At 30.5% G+C, this 23497-nt stretch overlaps 1 protein-coding gene across 4 annotated transcripts in view; it reads left to right on the top strand.

The window, feature by feature from the left end:
• The first annotated feature begins 5814 nt into the window (after positions 1–5814).
• The window catches only part of etv1 (ETS variant transcription factor 1), a 39754-nt gene continuing 22071 nt past the window's right edge, over positions 5815–23497 (top strand). The window contains exons 1-6 of one of the 4 annotated variants that reach the window (XM_087283157.1): positions 5815–5899; positions 6086–6247; positions 7173–7260; positions 7477–7524; positions 8114–8204; positions 16285–16338. In XM_087283157.1, coding sequence (XP_087139283.1) covers positions 8144–8204; positions 16285–16338 — 115 coding nt within the window. In that variant the 5' untranslated portion in view covers positions 5815–5899; positions 6086–6247; positions 7173–7260; positions 7477–7524; positions 8114–8143. 4 annotated transcript variants of the gene reach the window in all.

Genomic DNA, 23497 nt, shown 5'->3' with positions numbered 1-23497 from the left:
TGTTGTGACAACATGAAGGAATTGTGTGGACGTTACAAGACTTATAGTGACACCAAAACAAAACCAGAGATTCATTTGCTTTTCTTTATTTGTTTGATAACATTGGTGTCACTTTAAATGGCGTGTACAGAAGCTTATCTGGGATCAGTTTATCATACGGAGCACGAATGATAAAATATCTTTGCGAGGGAATGCAAAAACCTAAAAATAGACAGGTTTGTAGCCAGCCTGGTTAAAGGGGTAGTTCTTTTTTCTCTTTCTGCAGTTATTCACCTCCTTTTCTGTTTAATTATGGTATAAATACTGCATTTTAGTGACATTTTAAGCACTTTTTTTTCTTAAATAGCTTGTTGGTGGCCGTCAGAACAAAAGTTTTTGATGTACCAAAACATTTCCTTAAAAGTTTTTTAAAAATTACTTTAAAGTTCTAATTTATTACATTATTTATCATTAAGAAAAAAATAGGATTCGTTAATTTTTTAAATAAAAACTGTAGCTTATTTTCATTTATTAGGCAAATAACAGTCTGGCCAGCAAATTCAACTTTCCTCTGTTTGAATTTGGCCATTCGAATAAAAAATAAACAAATAAATGAAAACTATAATGTAGAGCTTCACAATTTTTCCAGATTTTTATCCTGTAAAAATAGTTAAATAAAAAATCCATATATAACAACAATAGCCTGATTAGTATTAAAATTAACTTTATTATGGGCCATTTTGGAGCTTTACTCCTTTTAATTGATCATTTTTTGTTTCATGAATAACATCCAAAATTTTGAATAAAGTAGCTTGTAAAAATAGTTTCTCTGTTTAACAACAATACAGTAGGTTAGTAGTGAAAGATGACTTTACTCTCGTCAGATTGTATGTTTTCTGCACAGATGTTGGACTCATGAAAAATGATTGTTTGCATTGGCCAAAACTAAAGTCGCGACAACCACAGAGGATTCCGCTTGGTCTTAAAGCCTTCTTCGATAGATTGTTTTCACAATTAATGATAGAACAGCAGTCAAAATAGGACAAATGAGCTCATGTATGGGACAAATTCTGGATCTTTGTCAGTGGGGGGTGGGTCTTTCGAACCACCCCTGGCTACAGGCCTGATATATATTTTCTTATCCTCCAACGCAGTTTTTTTTTCCCCCCTTTTTTTTTCCACCATCACATCCCTTCCAGCTCTCTGTAATTTTATTTAGGCTAGAATAAAAGTAGTTTTAAAATTTTTTAAACCCTTTTAAGGTCAATTATTATCTCCCAAGCAATTTGTTTTTCTTAGTTGCCTCCAGAACAAACCCCCGGTTATACAATGACTTGCATAATACCCTAACTAACCTAATTAACCTAGTTAAGCTTTTAAAATGCACCTTAAGGTGAATAGTATCTTGAAAATTTTCTAGTAAAACATTATGTACTGTCATCATGGTAAAAATAAAAGAAAGCAGTAATTAGAAATGAGTTATTAAAACTATTGTGTTAAGAAATTGTATTTCCCTTAAACATAAATTAGGGGGGAAAAATACAGGGGGGCTAATAATTCTGACTTCAGCTACATTAGAGATTTTTGTGTATCAGTAACACACATCTTCATCCAGATGCTGTCATTGTAACTTGTCCATCTGCAACTCTCCCAAACAGCCCGTCTTTGACCTGCTGAACTGTCAGCTCTGTAAGCGTTCACCTTTTGACCCGACAACAAATGCTGTCCCTATGGTTGTAACCTTTTAATGTTACCCTGTCAAATGAACATCTATACCTGTCCTGTGCTCCCTGAAGCTCACGAGATTATACATTGCGCCATGAATGACTTCAAATGTCAGTTTATGTTTCCATCAGGCCCCCAATAATGGACATCCATGCAAAAGTGACTTGCTAGAGGTTTCTTCAGAGTTGCGACACGTGGAAACGGTGGACCGACACGTTCGGCATGTGTTAAATATGTTGCATGTAAATGGATATAATGAACTTCAACTCAAAGGTCAGCTGAGGTGTGAAAGCGCTGTAACCTATCTATAACCAGAGGTGTTATGAGAGGGGAAAAAAGTTTAATCTAACTTTTGACATGGTGATGGTTATCATAGCACATTATATATGTGTGTATACTTCTGATCAAATGTTTGGGATCAGTTTGATTTTTTGCTTTTAAAGAAAAAAATGTGTTTAAAGGGATAGTTCACCCAAAAACGTAAAGTCTGTCATCATTTACTCTCACTTCACTTGTTTCAATTCACTTATGAGTTTCATTCTTTTGTTGCAAAAGATGTTGGAAACTGGTATCCATTGACCTCCATTATATTTGTTTTAATATGGATGTAGATGGTTACAGGTTTTCAGCTTTCTTTAAAATATCTTCTTTTGTGTTCAACAGACGAAAGAGTCTCATTGTTTATAACCACTTGAAGGTGATTGAATATTGAGTCTTCAGCCTTAAACCACAGGAATATATTAACAAACAACAAAAAAACATTCATTTTAAATTGTAATAATATTTCACATTTTTACATTGTGTATTAAACAAATGTGGGATAGTTCATGTAAAAAATAATAATTACTATTTATTCACACTTAAGTGGTTATAGACATTAATGGCACTCTTTCATCTGTTGAACACAAAAGAAGATATTTTAAAGAAAGCTAAAAACCTGTAACCATCTACATCCATAGTAAAACAAATCCAATGGATGTCAATGGATACTGGTATCCAGTGTCTATCAAAATATCTTCTTTTGCATTTAACAGAGGAAAGAAACTCATAAAGCAATTGAAACAAGTGAAGGAAGAGTAAATGTTGAAAATTAACTATCCCTTTAATAAAAGCTTATTTTGCTGCTCCCTAAGGCTGCATTTGTTTGATTAAAAATACAGTTAACATTGTAAAAATGTGAAATATTATCACACCTAATTAAATGAGTTCAGCCTTTAAATGTCTAATGTTTAAGCTATTTAAAAGTGTCTTAAAAGTATCTAGTAAAATAAAAATTATTGTCATTATGGCAAAGATAAAATAAATCAGTTATTAAAAATGAGTTATTACAATGTGTTGAAAAAAATCTGCTAAACAGAAATTGAGGAAAAAAATAAACAGGGGGGCTAATAATTCTAACTTTTTAATAATAAAACTCCAACTTTCAACTGTGTGTGTATATATATATATATATATATATATATATATATATATATATATATATATATATATATATATATATATATATATATATATATATACACACACACAGTTGAAAGTTGAAGTTTTATTATTAAAAAGTTCGAATTATTAGCCCCCCTGTTTATTTTTTTCCTCAATTATATATATATAGACACACACACTAATCAAATGTTTGGGATCACTATTATTTTTTTATGTGTTTAAAGGGATAGTTCATCCAAAAATGTAAAATCTGTCATAGTTTACTTTCCCTTGTTTCAAACCTTAGTAAGTTACTTTCTTCTGTTGAATGCAAAACAACTTATTTTAAAATGTATAGGAAATTCGGTAACCATTGACTATCATTCTATTTGTTTTACTATAGAAGTCACTGGTTACAGGTTTTCAGCTTTCTTCAAAATCAATGTTCAACAGACAAGAGTCTCAATAATGTTTATAACCACTTCAGGTGAGTAAATAGTGAGTAGATTGTTTTTTTGTGTGTGAACTATCCCTTTAATAAAAGCATATTCTACTAAACTCTGATTAAAAATACAGTACAGTACAGTTTTTACACAGAAAAATGTGAGATATTATAACTATTATTTAAAATGAATGTTTTCTTGTTGAATGTTAATTTATTAAAGCTGAAGTCTTCAGTGCCATTCCATCCTTCAGATGTTATTAAATTGTAATTATAGTTGAATTTTTTTGTCATTGTTGAAAACTGTGAACATTTTTGCTGATAGAGTACCATTGAAAAATGTTTATTATAAGGTTTAATATTAAATTAACTTTTTTTTGTTTTTTACTTTTATTTCCCAAGATCACAAAAGATTTATGATATCAAAAATGATTTTAATTCATATAAATGCTGTTACTTTGAACTTTCTTTTCCACAAAACTATGAAGCAGAAAAAAAAAATCAGCATTGTGAAATAAGTATTATAATTACTAATATAGCATCAATAATTGTTGATCATAATAAAACAGCAAATCCGCATATTATATTGATTTCTGAAGGTTCATGTGACACTGAGACAAAAAACAACTAAAACGGGTTAAAAATTTATACTGAAAATGAGCAAACCACTGTTTCTCAACATTTTTAAACTTTTCTTTTTTATCAAAACAGGTCTCTCTTGCTATTATGGTTATTGAGAATTACAGCTTTTTGCATCTTGTCTGTTGTTGTCTTGTCTTGACTGAATGAAAACAGTTCCAGTAACAAACATGCTGTATATTAAGCACAAGTGAAATATTGAAAATGGAAAATTCTGTTTACTGCATCTACAAAAAACAACAACTGAGAGCGTGTTGTAGCATATTGTTTGATTTTAGTGCCTGTATTATACAAAGCTCTTTGAAATAAATGTTTTCTGATTGGCCAAGTGTTTGTGAATATTGATTGTAGTCCGTGGCAACAATGTATAATTGTTCTCTCTCTTTATGTTCTCTAAGATAAATATTAGGATCTTGATGGGCATGCCAGCATTAATATCTTTTATTTATTTAAATCTGTGGCCTCAGCAAGCTTAACATTTTAGGTACATTTGGGTACTAATATGCACCATTAAGGTACCACTGTGGACTATGTGGGTACAAGTATGTATCTTTTAAAAAAGGTACTGCCCCAGCAACAGCTCCTGTACCTTTATTTCTGAGAGTGTATAATATTATAATATTATAGTTATAAGTAATTAATTAGTATGTTAATGTTACAAAAAATAATAGAAATAAAAAGATGTTTATTTTTCACCTTTCAGTAAATTTTATTTTTACATTTTAACTCTCCAAATGTGAAGAATGAATTATATTTCATATATAGTATAGTAATGATAACATAATAAATAATAGAACATGTTGTTTTAACTCTTTAAGCATGTACACTAAAATCTATTATATCAAAATATAATAAAATAATCAATAATCCAAGAAATTTATCAACAAAAATATTTAATGACATTTAATGTGACATTTTAACTATTTATTGCTTATATTATATTATAAACCATACATGTTTTAAACTTAAACATAAATCTATATAATTTATTATTTAATAACTTGTTTTGTAATTAAATAATAGTTATTTAATTGGAATTTTATGAATTATCAATCTTTTTTACATTAATAACAAAAGTCTGAAAATATGCTGCTTTTTTGCAGACATACTGTAAATATCTTATATTGGCTCACAGTTAAAATTTGAGTATGACTACCAATTTTTAGACTCAAAAATGTTAGGAAACATTTCTAACTCCAATCAGAGCCCCATTAAAAGTTCACTGGGGGCCTCTAGGGGGCCACGGACTCCTACTTCAGAAACACGTTAAACCACCCTAAAAAAAGGATTTATTAACAACAGATCGATTTGCTTTTTAACATGTTTCTGTGATGCACTTTTGTAGCTTGTTCGATCATTTACAAGAATCCTAAACTGGATGCACAATATGATATTGGGAACTTTCACGCACGCAATTTACAAAACATCAAACCACAAGAGGGATTATAATGACGAGATGTGTGTTCTCATAAATAAACACCTTATAATTGCAATATCAGTTGTGCACATTTTAATGAATTTGGCAGTTGATTGACGGCTGGAAGTCTGAGGACAGTGGCAGCCAATGGGAAGCGGGGCTCCGGCTGTTTGGGAAGGGAGGCCCCTGGAGCAGCAGACGGCGAAGCTGAGCGCGGAGAACAGACACGAGCGTCCGGTGAAACGTCCGTCAATGAATCCGGTGCGTTAAGTGAGGTGAGTGCAAGCTTAAAGTTCTCCATCAGCTTCGTGAATCTTGTCTCGACACAAAACAAAAGTGTTTCCAAAAGTCCCGTCCCTGCGGAGGACCGCATTACGCACGCACAGCAGCGCAGTATCTTTCATTGCAAATGTATTTACAAAGTGTCACACATCTGCTGCTTTTTATTGTCTGTTTGATAGGGTGTGGAGAGAAAGATGTGTTTGTGACCGGAGCTCGCATCATTAAATCGCTTCATTAAATCGCTGAATCTCCTGTTCTGATCGGACGGCGCGCGCTCACGGTCCAGACGCGGCAGAATGGACGGACTTCACGACCAACAAGTGCCTTTTATAAAGTCTCATGTAAGTCTGGTGAAGCTAAACGCGCAATTAAGTTGATATATGATTTGTTATGTACTTGTGTAATTGATTGAGGACAGTTGGCGTTTTTATGAAACGTGACAGGAACGTGCCATTGACGCGCGCGATTCTGCAGCATAGGGAGCTTCACTCATTTTTGACGACATATACGATCACTGATAGTTCAAATGTACATATTATAATAGCATTTTATCTTGTTGTGGTGTATTAAATTACTTAAATGACATAATTTATCGTGCTTAGGCTTATAAACGTCACTTTTTGTGCTATTATTCAAATAAAAGGAACTTCTGTCACCTTAATTGATTCTGACTAATAAACAGTCACAGGTAATCTAAACGTACAGATTATAAAATCTTTATAACTTGTTTTAAAGTACTGTAATTTATTAATTTATCAGTTCTAGTTGTATAAAGTCTAGCTTTTAATATGATTCTTCAGTTTAAGTCTTTAACTTCTGTCCTCTAGAAAGATTTACATAGGCTAAATATTAAATGTGGCATGAGATGATGTGCATTTGTGTATAGAATGTATAGAAACTTGGTTTTACAACTTTTTAAATTAGGCAACATTATCATTTAGGCCTGCTTTTGAGCATTTTTTAAATTAAAAAAATAATTGGTGGCTTGTCATTTTTGTCAGTCCAAGACTTATCAAACTTTTCAGCTAAATTGGAAAAATAGTAATTCTTAGTAGATTATCAAGTCCACCTGAGGGCTGATCAAGGCCACCAAACATCGATTTTACCCCAAGAAATAAAAAAAAGTTTGATTTCTGAGTATTTCAAAGAAATCAAAAGAGCCTGAACACTACATCTAATGTAGGCTATGGTGCAGAAGTCTTTCAATAACCATCTCAACTCCCTCTGTCTTCATTTGAGCCGATTGATCTGTTGCTTTCTGTCCAGAATCCTCGGGGAAAGACGTCCGGCACGAGACCAGCAAAGGACAGAAAAAGAAAATTCATTAACTCTGACCTGGCGCTGGACACTGAGGGTAAGCACTCAGGTGTGGGGTGAAACAGACAATGTTCATTTCACGCCTTCTTAACATCTCGCTAAAATGCAATATCGCCCTTCGCCACCTGCACTCAGGGGCTTTAAAAAATCTCAATCAGCAGCGCTCGCCTCGCTCTTTGAGTGTCAAAACTCATAATTAAACCTTTGTACCTGTTGTTTCACCATCGTCTCTCTTTTGTTTTTTTGTTTTCAGAGCTGTTTCAAGATCTTAGTCAACTTCAGGAGACCTGGCTCGCCGAAGGTAAGCTCTGCTCTGTTTACTTGAGCTTCTCATCGGTTGATCGAGCTTTTGTTTCCAAGCGGAGAGAGAGAGAGAAGATTCTGGGGGAGGGGGAGCAAATATGCCTCAAGTTACAGACCTAATCTGCAGTCCAATTAATGCATCTGTAGCGAAGGCACTTGGTGTGTCATGCATACATTAGTGCTGGAGAAGAGCAGGAGTCTAGGGGGAGACCGAGGAGGTTCTACTTTGAGTGTCATCACAAATTACCAGAAGAACTTGTGCAGTCGCTCGCGCTCACTCTCTTCTCCTCTCTTCGTCCGCTTTTGGCAGCAGCAAAGGCAGACGAGCCACCAACACTGCCACCTTTCTCTCTCTCCCTCTCTCTCTTTCTCTCACGCGAACACTCTCTTTCTTTCCCTCACAGCTTTCCTTTTTCTTACTCTCTCTTTGTGTTTTAAGTTTTTAATCTGTCTTTATTTTTGTTGAGAAATGGATTGACGCTTGATCGTTTATTAGAGCTTCAACTTTTATTAATTTTTTTTCATCCGTGCTAACTTTTTTTTTTTTTCGGTTTGTTTTTGGCCATTTTTTTCTGTCTCATGGCAAGACGTGCTGGTTGTGGTGTAACTCAAACGTGATGCTTCAGGAGTTAAACGCGAGTGTCTTCTTCCCACCTTGCTTGCAGCACCGACCTTTAGGTTAGTAAATGGTTCACTTTGTGGTTGATTGTAGATGTGTTTAGACATATTTTTAATGTGATGTAAGTTTGGTTCTATATGAGAAAAAAGATTTATGCCATTAATAGCAGTTTTTACTCCAAACTTGCAAAATGTTGCAAATATAACCTAAAAGTTATTGTTTTTTGATAGTAAACTTAATTCTGATAGTTTTTATGTGAAACTGTTGATTGTGACGTTAAAGATGGCTTTTCTTGTCTTCGCTTTGTTTCAGACTATTATTCAAACTAATATGTTATGCTACCGATGGTTGCTATTTAAACTTAAAGTCATTTCTTTTTCTGAGAGTTTAATTATAATTCTGTTATTTAAAAAATATATATATTTTTCAGATTTTTCAAATATTTTCAAAGTTTTTTACTATTATTATAATTAAACTTATGTTTTTTTAATGTGATTTTATAGTCATTTTAGTTATCTCTTAATTTTAATAGTGTTTCTTAAAAAATGAAGTGTATACTGTTAATTGTGATATTAATGATTCAATAATAATGTTATTTCTTGTCTTAAATGATAAGATTTTTACTCTACTGTTTATTTTTGCAAAATGTTACAAATGTAACAAAAAGTAGTTTTTTGTCTTTAGGCTTATTCTGATGCTGCAAATTTATATAAAAAACAAGTTTATACCTTGTATGTATCAAATATGTGTGTATTGTATATGTATAACATTCATAAAGTCTTATATATCTAGTTAAATAACTTTTTTAGATTTCTAAAATGTTTTTGATCATATAACTATTCATAGTTGGCTTGTGATTCCATTTTTAGATATAAAGAGTTCAGATGCAAAAATCTCTAGATGCCGTCTGAATGTTCAGATAAATTGAGAATTTTTCTCAACCTCCTATGTTTATGCTCAGTTATTTCACTTGACAGGCAATGAAAAGAGCTTATATGTCAATATAAATGTAACATTTCTGATCCTAGACACAAGAGTCAGAAATATCTGAAAATATCTAATGGCTTTTAGATGTTTTGCACTTAAACTCTTAATATTATGTTGTCAGAGATTAGTTTATTCTGTTGTAAAGTTTAAAATACAAGTTGCTACTCCATCCCAGCCTTTGTCTGTTTATTGTAAAAAGCAGTTTATTGCAAATTAGGAAAAATAAAAATAAAATAAATTTGATCATACAACTATTCATACACAGTTGACATATGTTTCTATTTTTAGATATTACATTGTCACAGATTGATTTAAGTTGTGTACAGTCCTCATAGACGTAACAGCCTTTGTCTATTTATTTTAAAAAGAAGTTTGGTTGCAAATTTGAAACAATAAAAACAAAATAAGTTTGATCAACTATTCATACAGAGTTGGCGTGTGTCTCCATTTTTAGATATGATATTGTCACAGATTAGTTTATTCTGTGGAAAAGTTTTAAATACAATTTGCTACTCTTCATAGACATAACAGCCTTTGTCGGCTTATTGTAAAAAGCATTTTGGTTGCAAATTAGAAAGAAATAAATTAAAATAATTTTGATCATACAACTATTCATACACAGTTGGCGTGTGTCTCCATTTTTAGATGTGATATTGACACACTTTAGCTTAATCTTTGGAAAAGTTTAAAGTACAAGTAGGCAGTCCTCATAGACATAACAGCTTTTGTCTGTGTAATTTAAAAAGAAATTTGGTTGCAAATTAGGAAAAGAAAAGAAAAAAAAGTAGCTGGACAGCTGAAAATCACACAATGCAGTTTGTAAAACGATCCCAGCGCTTTGCATTTGTAAAACCACGGCTGTCTTTAAGCCTATGGGATGCATTTGCATTCATTTTGGACAAAAAGAGGAAATGAAGATGAGTTGTGTGTGTCTGTTTTCTGTTATCGCATCTGGTCTTGTGCGACTGGATTTTTGAGTCGTGCTGCATGAAAGTCCATCTAATGCAACTTAATCAAGCATCATTTTATTAAGCAACGTCTCAAACATCACTTCATTGAGATATAATTCAGTACAGCTGCACTGTGTGTTCAGGAAATTGTTTTTAAATAATTATATGATATGTCTCAATTTTGCTCAGCTGCATGTGAATAGAGACTCGATGTTTAATGCATACTTTAAAAAAAATCCTCACAGAATAGTTGTGGATTTTAAAATTAAAAGTTCGCTTTACAACAGATTTTGGACTTTACTGTCCTTGTCGAAAGAGTTTGATTATGCCAGATCCACCCCAGGGCCTCTAAAAGAATAAGACAGGACTTAAATATTTTAGTATATCCGGCAGGGATTAAAAAAAAAAAAAGAACTGCGCAGAGTCCAAAAAAAAGTAGTAGATATTACAGTGAGCAGTACAATTCAACCTGTCTTACATCCATCAGTTGCAGTGCCCCAAAGATTCAACATAAATCACAGAAAGATTTAATATATGACTTCCTGTCCATTAGAACTCAAACGAAGACCTTGCGGTTTCATTTCAGAGATTTATTAGCTCAGGTAATTGGAAAGAAGAGGAAGACATATGAGCGACGGACTGAATTTCCGGCAGCGTCGACTAAAGAGCTGATCATTCGACATGCATGTGTCATTTCACCCAGAAACGACTGACTGTCGCGAGAAAACCATTGTTATACAATCTTAATCCTTTTATTAGCATTTCAAGTCTGACTTTTACCAGGAATCTCTACAAGCTTTCCTCTTGTTCTTGTGATCATGAGTGTTTGCGGTTGTCTTCACGAGGTTGATTTCGAGTCATTCTTGGCCTGGCGCTGCAGTTTGTTTCATCTTCCGCTCTTTAGAAGTCATTGATAGTTAAAAAATGTAGATAATAATTTGCAACAAGAATCAGTCCAAGGCACTCGAGTGCCTTGGACTGATTCTTGTTGCGGATTTGATGAATCCCTTACCCAAAGAGCACCGACCATACATTTGAACTTACCCCAGAGCGCTTTTTGTTTTGTTTTTTTCTGTAGATAATAATTGTTTTAAATCTTGTTTTTGTCTATTAAATTACTCAAATAGCAGAACTTCTCAGTTTTAGGCCTATGACTTCACTGCAAAATCAATACTTTCGTTTTTAAGAGACTTTGTGTCTTGTTTCTAGTCCAATTTCTAAACATTCTTAAATCAATAAGCATTTTCTAGACAAGTTAAAAATACATTTAAAATCAGAATTATTAGGCCCATTTTGATTTTTTTTTTTTTTTTGATTTTTTAAACATTTCCCATATGATGTTCAACAGAGCAAGGAAATTCTCACAGTATTTCTGATAGTATTTTTTCTTCTTGAGAAAGTCTTATTTGTTTTATTTTAGCTAGAATAAAATAATTTTTTTAAACGTTTTTAAAGTCATAATTATTAGACCCTTTAAGCTATTTATTTTTCAATTGTCAACAGAAAAACACATCATTATACAATGACTTGCCTATTTATCCTGTCCTGCCTAGTTAATCTAATTAACCCAGTTAAGGTTTTAAATGTCACTTTAAGCTGTAAAGAAGTGTCTTCAAAAATATCAAGTCAAACATTATTTACTGTCATCATGGCAAAGATAAAACAATTCAGTTATTAAAAATGAGTTATTAAAACTATTATGTTTAGAAATGTGTTGAAAAAACCTGCTCTCCATTAAACAGAATTTGGCGAAGTAAAATAAACAAAGGGCTAATGATTCAGGGGGGTTAATATTTCTCACTTCAACTGTTTATAGTGTTTTGTTTTCAGAAATAAATCGAACCGCGCATCCCCCTCACCCCACACCCCCCAAAATAAATAATAATTTTGCTTACCCCACTGTCATTTTTAATAATAATAAAAAAACTTGCTTAATTTTGACCTTATTTCTACAAATAAAACACAATATTTTTTTACTTGTTTAGAAAATGCTTCTTTATGTAAGAATTTTATTTGGACTGTAAACAGGATGAAAGATTTAAGCAAGAAAAAAAAATTGCATTTAAAAAAAGGGTTAAAAAAAAACATTATATTATATATAGATTATAAAATTATATCTCAAAACTTGACCTAATAAAATGTACTTGAGTTTATCACATATTTATGTATAATTATAATTTTTATTTACTTTGGTAACATAATTAATAATCTATTTTTTATGTGTTTACATTTATAAATTATATTTAACATTAAAACAATATTTTAGACAATTAAATAAAAGTAACAAAGGAATAAAAGTAAAGTTTGTTTTAAAACTCAGTTTTAAATATTTACTATAAGCAAATGTATTAAAAATTATCAATATTTACATTTGTTTTTTATTGAAAGGCAGTTAATAAGTTTTTAAGTCCCAACTATAGAGTTGATCATTTGACCAGAAACAACTTATAGCCACTATATATCCATTAATCTTTTTTATAGCATTTTATGAGTGACTTTTATCCGCAGTCTCTGCATGCTTTCCTCTTGTGTTTATGAGTCTTAAAGCGTGTCTCTTTACGAGGTGGTTTTGCACCGTTCACGGCCTGGCTTCTGTCTGTCTTCTGCTCTTCTCCCTTGTTTCTTTTTTTCCTTGAAGAGATGGACTTGCTCCAGCACCTTAGCTAGCCTCAGGAGTGCTGCTGGGATCAGCTGTCCCATTCACAGGTTGACTCATTCGTCCCGCAGAGAAAACTGGCTGCAGCTCCGGCTCTCCTGCTCTCACCTTTTCTCTGTTTAACTGATGTTTGCGCTACTCGTCTGACTCCTGGTGCACTTGCGCTTTTTTTCTGTTCATTGTCTTCTGATGTGATTGGGGTCTTGATGTCCTTGATTGGGTTTACTTTGCATGGTGATGATCTTTTTGTTGATTTTGTGCAACTCAGCTTTTAAATATCGTAAAGGTAAATTGATGATTATCGGTAACAACTAGTGGCATGGTTTATTTTTGAGACAAGGGCTAGTTTTAACAGCTTTTAGTCATGTGAATATTTCAACATTTAGATTGATAGATAGCTCTGAAAGTGAAATACTGCTTACAATACAATGTAATTTAATGTCAAATTTATATAATAAATGTAATAAAAATAATATTGTGATATTATATTTTTTATTATATAATACATGTAGCATAATAATGCAATGCCATATAATACATATAATATTATTGTTTTAATAATACCTTTGTTTTACAATATAATTAACAATATTAATCATATATTTTTATATATTATAATATATAATTAAATATGTATGTATTTTTATTTACTTATTTATTAAAATATTCATTCATTATTTTATTATTATTTATGTGTGTAATTTTTATAATATTAAATGTTAATATTTTATAGCATTCATTAAAAAGTTAATAATATATATATAATAATATAATAATATAATATATATATAAAATGCATCTTGGGTATTTATTAATCTTATGATTAGTATAATGATCTAAATGACATTTTTACTATATATTATACCTTAAAATATATAAAAGCACTGTTATATAAGCTTTGTGACAACTAGGCCCAATTTCATTGGCTATATAAAGTTTCACAAGGCGTTTTTAAAGAGAAATTCCCTTATTTTGACATTTGACAATTCCCAAAGACACTTAAACCTTGTAAACGTCCAAATAAAAATCCAAGCTACCAACGATATGAGCGAAAACTTGTTGCCTCGCACAAAGCAAATGTTGATTTGTGCGTGTTGCGGCTTGTTACTGTTGTTGTGAAAATGAAAATCCAATTTTAGCGCAGAGGAATAAATGTGCTAATAGCCCCGTGCAGCGAGGTCTCGCGCTCCTCCGCCGCCGTGCGCCTTTGTGTCGAACTCAACAAGCAACAAACAACAGAAGTCATGCAAGAGTGCAAACGCATGTAATATAAACACCAATGCAGAGCTCCGTATGAAGGCTTCATTATTTGAGCATTAGCTCTGAGGAAGGGTTTGCTGGGTCTGGACGGCAGCCGGCGCCGCAGGTACAGGTGCTTCACCAGTGGGGATGTGTCCCAATTAGACAGTGTGAACACTAGGTGTTTTCTCACTGCATGGCTATCCTTATGAAGACACCAGTCATTGTGTTGAGCACAGTCGATCAAGGCGAGGTGTTTTTGGGGTTTTATTTGACAATTCTCAAACTGTTTAAGGCGAGAAACTGCAGGGAAAAACACTATCAGTTTGGAGATTTTTTTAAAAGTTAAAATTACACTTAAAGTATCTTATTTGTTGCACTTTATCAAAATGTGTCTGTATATTTTTTTAAAAATTACGTTTTTTTCAGCTGCATCGACCCATAAAAATCCACTTAAGGAGTTCTTACTTTATAGTTTTTTTTTTCATATCATATCTATATAGTTTTTTATTTATATCTATATTATCTTTTAAAAAATGCATTTGTTCATATATATTTTACCTTCACATATAACAGTCAATTCTACCAAAAATGTTGTTCACAGAATTTTCTGAATTATAGAATTGATTGTTATTCCCTCTGTTAAAACCTTTAATATTTAGATAAATAAAAAAGATTTAATTAAAAAATAAATTAATAAAATTTCAAACCTAACTTCATTAAGTGTTTATTTATTTCTGCTAGAAATATATGCAAATTAGCATACACTTTAAGAAACAATGCATATTTAGGAACAAATAGACAAAAATTACTTAATGTAAGGATTCAACTGGAGAAATATGGTTGGTCACTCTATTAAGTGTGTACTAACATAAAAAAATAAATAATAAAAACACGTGTACAGCAATTAGTTCAACATCTGCTAATACATTAATAAATTCTACGGTTGTGCTTGTTATCATAAGTTAATAAACTGCTAGCTAACAAGAACAATGAATGACTTTATTTTGATTAAGTTACCCATACCAAAATCTGATATATGGCTGCATACTAACATATATAGAAAATATTTTTAACATATATGTATGTATTGTATTGCTAATGATTAAAAAATTATAATAAAATTGTATACATACATATATATATATATATATATATATATATATATATATATATATATATATATATATATATATATACATATATATATATATATATATATATATATATATATATATATATATATATATATATATATATATATATATATATATATATATATATATATATATATGTGTGTGTGTGTGTGTGTGTGTGTGTGTGTGTGTGTGTGTGTGTGTGTGTGTGTGTGGAATATTTTGAAATATACAGTATGTTCCATATATACAGTTCAAGTCATAAATATTAGCCCTCCTGATTTTTTCCCCCAATTTCTGTTTAACGGACAGAAGATTTTCTTCAAGACACTTCTATACAGTTTTAGTTTTATAAGTTTTATTAACTCATTTATAATAACTGATTTATTTTATCAGTGTCATGATGACGGTAAATAATATTTGACTTGATATTTCTTAAGACACTTCTATATAGCTTAAAGTGACATTTAAGGGCTTAACTAGGTTAATAAGGTTAACTAGGCAGGTTAGGGTAATCAGGCAAGTTATTGTATAACGATGGTTTGTTGACTTTGTTCTGTAGACTTTCGAAAAAAATTACATAGCTTAAAGGGGCTATACATTTTGACCTTAAAATGTTTTTATTCTAGCCAAAATAAAACAAATAAGACTTTCTCCAGAAGACTGTAATGTTGCATATAAGTACATATAAATACATATTTATTATATATGTAAAATACAAACATGAACTTGTATAATATATTTGCATATATTGTCATATTTTATTGTAAAGTATTACCGTATGGTGATGATAGCTATTACTTTATGTATTCATGTATTTGTATCATATTTACCTTCAGTTTCTTGCCTTAATAACACTATATGTATCTGTGAATCCTGAAGCTGGATGCGTTTCACACACCGCTGCCTGCTTTGTCCAACAAATGAAGCTGAAATGAAATTACTGGCATAATTAGAGGATATGTTTTCTCTGTTTTAAACCAATAAACGTCTTTATGGGTTGGTCTGAGAATTTCAAATCATTAGTGTTTCAATTACAGTGGATTATTAGAGGAAATTACTCGTTTGGGCGATTATTAGAGGACAGATCGAGTCAGCTTGACTTGTGCAAAGCAAATATGAAGGGAAAATCTGTTTATTTAGCCCTTTTCTCTCCTCTTTTTCCTTCCAGCTCAAGTTCCTGATAATGACGAGCAGTTTGTTCCAGACTTTCAGAGTGAAAACTGTAAGTTTGAGCTTTTTCTTTTTATTTAATAGATGTATTTATATTATATTTTTGGTAATTCTTTATAATAAGGTTTTCGGTCAACTATATACTTGCTAATCTGTTCAGCAAAGATGCACTGCATTAATACAAAATGACAGTAAAAATGTTTAAAATGTTTAGAAAATCTTATTTCCAACTTTTTATTCATCATAGAAAAAATAGTTAATATTATTTATTTATTACTAAAGCTGAGTTATAATGAGCTGTTGAAGTTTTTATTATTTTTTTTTTATATTTTGTGTGAAAGTAACTTACAGTAAAACACTAACAGTAATGTAACTATTCAATTCAACTAACAGGACTAGATTGTATATTGACTATAATATACAATATAATATGTTGTCATTGTGCAGAGATGCATTCAGTTTAAAAAAATTGACTGTAATGTTTCAACATATACATATTATAAGCAATTTGTGATTAAAAACAAAAAACATTCAAACATGTCATATCGAAGATTAACAATCATAACGATGATAAAGTTTTTGTCTTGTTTCTAGTCCAAATATAAAAAAATTCTTCAATCAAGATGCAATTCTTTAGAGAATTAAAAATATAAATATTGTTTAGTTTCTTTCTCCAGAAGTAATGAGTCAAGTTATGTGAGATTTTACTTAAAACAAGTAAAATAATCTTTCCAGAGGGATAAGCATAATAAAAGTGTGTTGATATTAGATCAGAGATTAGAGATTAGTACCGATTTTTCCACCACCGAAAATGTTTCGGCCAAAAATGTTCTGTCATTTAATGGACCCTAATTTTTGTGAATTTAGTCATTGTTTGGGTACTCTTTTAAATCTGGAAGCATTAATAACTCATACCAAAATATATATTATTATCGTTCAATATGGAAAATAATTATCAAGATTGCATTTTACCATATCGCCCAGCCCTACTGTTACTGTAAACTTTTATGTCCCCTTTCTGTAGCGTAATAGATTTACAACGTTTACAGTTGAAGTCGGAATTTTTAGCCCCCTTTGATTTTTTTCTTCTTTTTTAAATATTTCCTTAATAATGTTTAACAGAGCAAGGAAATTTTCACAGTATGTCTAATAATATTTTTTTCTTTTGGAGAAAATCTTATTTGTTTTATTTTGGCTAGAATAAAAGCAGTTTTAAATTTTTTTAAATTCATTTTAGGGTCAAAATGATTAGCCCCTTTAAGCTATTTTTTTTTTTTTCAATCGTCTACAGAACAAACCATCGTTATACAATAACTTGCCTAATTACCCTAACCTGCCTAGTTAACCTAATCAACCTAGTTAAGCATTTAAATGTCACTTTAAGCTGTATAGAAGTGTCTTGAGAAATATCAAGTCAAATAATATTTACTGTCATCATGACAAATATAAAATAAATCAGTTATTATAAATGAGTTAATAAAACTTTTATGTTTAGAAATGTGTTGAAAAAACTGCTCTCCATTAAACAGTATTTGGGGGGAAAAAACTAAACAGGGGGGCTAATAACTCAGGGGGCTAAAAATTCTGACTTCAACTGTATATCATACCACACACTTACGACATTAAACAACATTAATAGTACTAAAAACTATGGCTACCTCTTCCCATTAAAATTCAGCAAAGCAATCGCACAAGGAACAAATGAAAATTGTAATCTGCCAAAGGGACCCTATATCGAGAACCTGAGCGAAGGATTTGAAATGAATCAAAAGGAGTAGGGGATATATCAGATGTAATCTGATGAGCTTTTGTAAACCCCCGGTATAAATTTCTTATATTTGATTGATTATTTTACTTAGCCCATGCACTGGCAGATAATTTAGCTTGCTTAACATAAAATATCACTTAATTTTGACATTATTTCTGAAAACAAAAGTATTTGTTTTCTACAAAATGCTTCCTGATTTAAGCATTTTTGTACAATTGGACTAGAATCAAGACACAAACTGGAGCTTATACCCCAAACCTGACTACTAAACCCCCTGAAATCTGATGATTTAGCATGAAAGTTAGCCAAACGAAGCTCTAGTGTAGGTCGTTTTCTGTGAATAAAGCGCGAGCGGCGTGTGTCCTCTGGGTTGTGTACCTTTCTCAGCGAGTGCAGCCAGAAGCAATAGGCCTTTAAATGGGCATAGGAAGTAAAGTTGGCGCGCGCTGCTCGTGCCAGAGCCGGTGCCAGTGTCGGAAGTGGCATGGACTGAATGAGGCACAGTGGGCAGCGAGTCCAGCTTATGTCTTAAAGAGGAGCCAAAACAGATGAAGGGGGGCTCTGTCTTTCTGGAGAACTCCTGCTCATTAACAAATCAAATATACTAGTGTTTGCTGATAATGGACTGGTGTGTTGTGTTGGCTGCGTATTGTGTATGTAAACTTGGATGAATGTGGAACGCAGTGTTTGTGTTGTAATGTGAGAGTGTGTTGTAGGTTTTGAACGGTATATGTAAGGAAAAGTGGGGAAGCGGCGGGGTGTTTTTTGGCATTGTCGGAGGGATGAGGGACAGGCAGATGGAGGGAGAGCGAGGGCACAGTGGATGGGCTCTTTAACGGGCATCCTGGCCCTCACATATGGGTTTAAAGCGACAATGCCAGTGGATCACTTCCGTTTCATGTGGTCCATTCGCATTAAATAAAAACAACATCCTGAAATTGATATCCAGAGAAAACATGAGCAGGAAAAAAAATGAAACTGATGCATGTTAGATGTGTGTTTATGAAAATGTTTATATTTATCAATATATTTTATTAATGTTTTTATTTTATATGTACAGTTGAAGTCAGAATTATTAGCCCTGTTTATTTTTCCCCCCAATTTCTGTTTAACGGAGAGAAGCTTTTGTTTTTTTCAACACATTTCTAAACATAATAGTTTTAATAACTCATCTATAATAACTACTTTATTTTATCTTTGCCATGATGACAGTAAATAATATTATTATTAATATAATTAATATAATTATTATTAGTACTGATATTTGACTAGACATTTTTCAAGACACTTCTATACAGCTTGAAGTGACATTTAAAAACTTAACTAGGTTAACTAGGCAGATTAGGGTAATTAGGCAAGTTATTGTATAATGATGGTTTGTTCTGCAGACTATCTAAAAAATAAATATAGCTTAAATGGGCTAAAAATATTGAACTTAAAATGGTTTTTAAAAAATTGAAAACTGGTTTTATTCTAGCCGAAATAAAACAAATAAGACTTTCTCCAGAAGAAAAAATATTATCAGACATACTGTGAAAATTTCCTTGCTCTGTTAAACATCATTTAGGAAATATTTAAAAAAGAAGAAAAAAAAGTAAATGGGGTTTAATCATGATTTCAACTGTATTTGTGTATGTTGGTATTATTATTATAATTATAGATATTATTTATTTTGAAAAAGTAAAGAAAAAAGCACAGAAAAAGCAAATAAAAAAAATCATTACAATATGAGTTTGGTAACCATACATCTTTAGGAATAAAAATATATAAAATTAAATAAGTTATTGCATAAAATAAATAAATAAATAAAAAGTTTCAACAAAATGTTTTCTCTTGATTTTTCCTGTTTACTGAAATATTTTTCTCCCTAATATATTTATTTGGGTGTACTCATTTTAGACTCAATTTTGACACTGACTAATCTATTGTAAATAAAATTGTATATTATTATAAAGCATCCTATAGAAAATCTTTATTTAAAAGAGGGGTCTGTCAGATGAGTACTCATTTATGCTGAGAACTATATACAGTTGAAGTCAGAGTTATTAGCCCAGCTGAATTATTAGCCCTCCTGTTTATTTTTTCCCCAATTTCTGTTTAACAAGATAGCAGATTTTTTTCAACACATTTCTAAACATAATAGTTTTAATAACTCATCTCTAATAACTGATTTTTTTTATCTTTGTCATGATGAAAGTAGTTAATATTTTACTGGATATATTTCAAGACACTTCTCTACAGCTTAAAGTGTCATTTAAAGGCTTAACTAGGTTAATTATTTTAACTAGCCAGGTTAGGGTAATTAGGGATTTTCAGTAGACTATCAAAAAGAAATATAGCTTGAAGGGACTAATAAATTTGTTCCTAAAATGGTTCATAAAAAATTTAAAACTGATTTTATCCTAGCCGAAATAAAACAAATAAGACTTTCTCTAGAAGAAAAAATATTATCAGACATACTGCAAACATTTCCTTGCTCTGTTAAACATAATTTGGGAAATATTTAAAAAAGTAAAAAAATTCAAAGGGGGTTTAATAATTCTGACTTCAACTGTACATATATATAATTAGAAAATTATCATTTTAAATTGTAATAATTTTCAACAGTGTACTGTATTTTTTCTTTAATAAATGTTGCCTTGTATAGCATTAGAACATTGAAGAGAATGTCTGCTGTGTAGGAGGGAAAAAAAGAGAAATATATCAGTTGTAACACTAATAAGACAGTGAGTGTAGAAGTGTGATCAAACAGTGGTTATATTTAAGTTCTTTGCTCTTTTGTAAAGGCCATCGTCATTCAGGCCCACAGTGTTTAAGAGGAAGGTGCGACTGAATCTATTATCAGTGAGTAACAGTCAGTCAAGAGGTGAGAGTGAGAACCAGAGAAGAGCGAGAAGAAAAAAAGCACCACCATCAGCACTGGTGGAAAAAAAAAAACACTTACAAACACCTTTTTTAAACCATATGGTAAAATAAATATATATATGTATTATACCATATGGTAAAATAAATATATATATGTATATGTATATATATATATATATATATATATATATATATATATATATATATATATATATATATATATATATATATATATATATATATATATATATATATATATATATATATATATATATATATATATATATATATACATATATATACATATATATATATATATATTTTTTTTTTAAATATACAAAAAAACTGGCAAAACAAATATGCATTATATTATATTATATGATTCATTCATTTTTCTCTGATTTATTGATGTCACCACAGTGGAATGAACTGCCAATTATATTATATTTTATTGTTTTGTATTGTATTCTATTGTATTGTATTGTTTTGTATTATATTATATTATATTATATTATATTATATTATATTATATTATATTATTCATTCATTTTGCTTCGTATTAGTCCCTGATTTATTTAGGTCACCACAGTTGAATGAACCACCAATTATATTATGTTATGTTATGTTATATTATATTATATTATATTATATTATATTATATTATATTATATTATATTATATTATATTATATTATTCATTCATTTTGCTTCGTATTAGTCCCTGATTTATTTAGGTCACCACAGTTGAATGAACCACCAATTATATTATGTTATGTTATATTGTATTATATTATATTATATTATATTATATTATATTATATTATATTATATTATATTATATTATATTATAATATATTATATTATATTATATTATATTATATTATATTATATTATATTATATTATATTATATTATAATATATTATATTATATTATATTATATTATATTATTCATTCATTTTCCTTCGCATTAGTCCCAGATTTATTGAGGACACCACAGTGAAATGAACCACCAATTGTATTATATTACATTACATTACATTTGATGAAATTATTATTGCAAAAATATGTTTTGCATAAATATACAATGCAATAAATGCACATATATATATTAGTTTTAATGATCTGTTACTGATAAAATGTTCTCCATCCACATTTTGTTGTATTTTATATGATGTATATGAACATGTAATCATTTTGAAATATATATATATTGTTGCTTTCCAAACTGTATTTCATAGATCCTAACATTATACAAACATTTTATCCCCCCAAAAAAATTCATATGAGATGTAACACAGTTTTTCACAGGCTTTTGTGTTTAATTTAACATAGAATCAGACAAATTATGCCATTGATTTATAAAAATGAAATCTTTTAGAGTGCAGCTTTAAGAACAGGAATAGCTTTTGCAGAAAGCACCATTAATGTTCAGTTGTTTCTGACCATTTTGCATAAAAAGCTCTAAAAGAAATAAATTTTGCTACTTTCACGCTTTCTTCACCTCATGTGACATCTGACATCCTCAAGCCGCTCTCATCAAATTGCAAGGACAGAAAATTTGTCAGTAAATGTCATAAACGACTTCTTGAAAACGCTGTCCATTAACACCAATCGATGTGCGTGTAATTGCTGCAGTCCTGCATGTATGACGTCTTGTGATGCTAACAGATTTTGCATCGATTCGTTTACTCGTATTCCTTTGCGTAAAATCAATTATGCCATTTTTTCCAACCCTCTTGGTCTGTGTCTACTGTGCGTGCTTGTTAATGCGGTCCGTCAAGAAGTCTTCGCAAGTATAAATTATTCATCTGTGGTGCTACTTTTAGATCCACTATCAAGAACAACGACATCCTAACAAGGCCATTTCAAATCACAGAAGACTGCCAAATAAATGACATCTGTAGTTATATTCTGAAGTCTTTAAGTTACGCACACACATCTAGTCAAATACATGAAGCACTTGTATTTTTATAGTAAATTTAAATTACCATTACAAGTAGAAATTAATAGCATATTTGCTTTGATTCCAATGTTTTTTTTACCAAACTTTTATGAAATTATAGAATAAGAATGTTTTTACCTCTACACTGAGAAAAGCTAAAAGTTGTATTTTATCATGTGTTTGCTGAATTAGAAGTAGTATTATATACAGTATTTTATTATGAAGGTTTATTAGGAAGGCTTTAAATATGGAGTAGTTTTACTGTCTGATTGTTATTGAATATTTTTACTATTATTTTTTATTTAATGTATCATAGTTATTTTGTTAACACTAATCTCATAAAAATATATTTAAAAAAAAAAATATTTTATTTCAACTTCATGTAAAACTGAAAATGAAACCATAAAGGTAAATACTATATTATTTTCTACTTAAATTATTAGAACAGGATTTCTAAAGGTTTTACAAAGTCAAAGACTTTTTAAGACCATTATGAAGAACATTTCAGACTTCTATAAAACTAAACGCTAAGGATCTTTTCTGGTTGGGCCAATGAAAAAGTACAATTTCATTTGAGTTATATCGTAACCACATATTTTAAATGTCAAAACAAGCTAAATCTGGTTAAATCATTTA

Source organism: Danio rerio, chromosome 15 (genome assembly GCF_052040795.2).
Source record: "Danio rerio strain M-AB ecotype USA chromosome 15, GRCz13ab, whole genome shotgun sequence".
NCBI classification, from domain to species: Eukaryota; Metazoa; Chordata; class Actinopteri; order Cypriniformes; family Danionidae; genus Danio; species Danio rerio.
The sequence above is the reverse complement of the archived record's forward strand: the minus strand, read 5'-3'. Positions and strand labels throughout refer to the sequence as shown.